This window comes from Perkinsus marinus, assembly GCF_000006405.1.
Source record: "Perkinsus marinus ATCC 50983 genomic scaffold scf_1104296975972, whole genome shotgun sequence".
NCBI classification, from domain to species: Eukaryota; Perkinsozoa; order Perkinsida; family Perkinsidae; genus Perkinsus; species Perkinsus marinus.
Genome location: NW_003200582.1, coordinates 1 through 1,290, shown reverse-complemented (window position 1 = coordinate 1,290; position 1,290 = coordinate 1). Strand labels below are relative to the sequence as shown.

Genomic DNA, 1,290 nt, shown 5'->3' with positions numbered 1-1,290 from the left:
CCCAAGCAACCCAGAGTGGTCTCGCTTTTCGGTACCGGCGTCGGTGGCATTAACCCAGAATGAATGAGTGAACTCTCCAGCGAAACCAATGGCTCTCTCTTCAAGGTGGCCATGACGAAGTTAGGCTGATTGAGCATGCTTGGGGCGGAGGAACGCAAGGTAGCGGCAGGCTTGCAGCAGATTTGCTTCGCACTAGGAGCTAACCAACAGGGGCCGGAGACTGCGGCGACGTCGATCCCACCAGACACGGCCACACCGGGAGCTTGCTCCTTGCCCGTTCCGAGATAAGAGTAAGCACATCCAGCCCGACCATTGGTGCCGAGCTCCGCACTCGTACAAGTAGTCTTCAAAGCCTCAACGGTACCATACGCACTGGAGAAGTTGGAGACGATTTTGAGTTGAAGATTGACTGCAGAAGGAACAGCGTTGAAACTCCACTCGTTTGTGAAGCACGTAGATGAGCCACAGGTATCCCAGAAGATGGACTCAGCAAAGGTGTAACAAAGCTCAGTATCAGCCGGAGTGCTGCTGAGCGAAACGGCGGCAGCGGCAGCATCGGTTTTAGGAGCACTGCTAACATGAGCAGGGTAGTAGGAGATGGGGGCACCAAGAGGACGGACAAAGCTGATCTGACAGAACTGAGCAGCGTTCTGTAGACCACCAGCCGGCCAGCTGTAGGAAGCATCATCGGTACGCTTCACACGGCATTGATCGGGGAAGCTGCCTTGTTCGCTAGCGAAGCCAGTGAAACGTCGTCCATTGATCCCAGGGAAGTAGTTCCCAGCCAAATCTTGGACAGCGTTGCCATCAACGGTGATGTAATATCTCCTGTTCTTGACAGCGGGGGCCGTGGCCTCAATCGCTGAGGAGATAGTAGCGGAAACCGCGGGAGTAACGCAGCTTGAGGCGATGGGGTCGAAGACACCAGCGCTTGAGTAAGCAAGGAAGCAAACCTTACCAGTACCAATCATAACAGGCTCGTTGAAGTAGAGCTTGACCTTGGTACCAGTGAAGAAGCTGTCCACATATTCGACGCCATTATCCGCCAGATAGCCACTAGGACTAGCAAGCATCAAAGTAGGCGCCCAGACATCAGGGTAGGTAGCATTGTTCATGCAGCCAGCAACAGAGTTCGCCATTCCAGAAGCGGAAGAAGTTCGGCAAACTGGGGTGTTCTGACCGTTGTACTGCCTGACACCTCCCGTATAGGAGACTGCCCAGCAGCACAGAAGAGATATACGCCACAGCTAGATGCGAAAGAGGAGTACTGCACTGCCGCATTGTCCTCTA

The 1,290-nt window shown here is 54.2% G+C and overlaps 1 protein-coding gene across 1 annotated transcript; it reads right to left on the bottom strand.

Moving 5' to 3' along the window:
• Positions 1–241: 241 nt before the first annotated feature.
• On the bottom strand, positions 242–1,139 carry Pmar_PMAR008856 (hypothetical protein; the record flags this gene model as incomplete). Its single annotated transcript, XM_002764920.1, has 1 exon — positions 242–1,139. A coding segment is annotated over one exon (898 nt), but the record flags the coding sequence as incomplete, so codon positions are not given.
• Between the last annotated feature and the right edge of the window lie 151 nt (positions 1,140–1,290).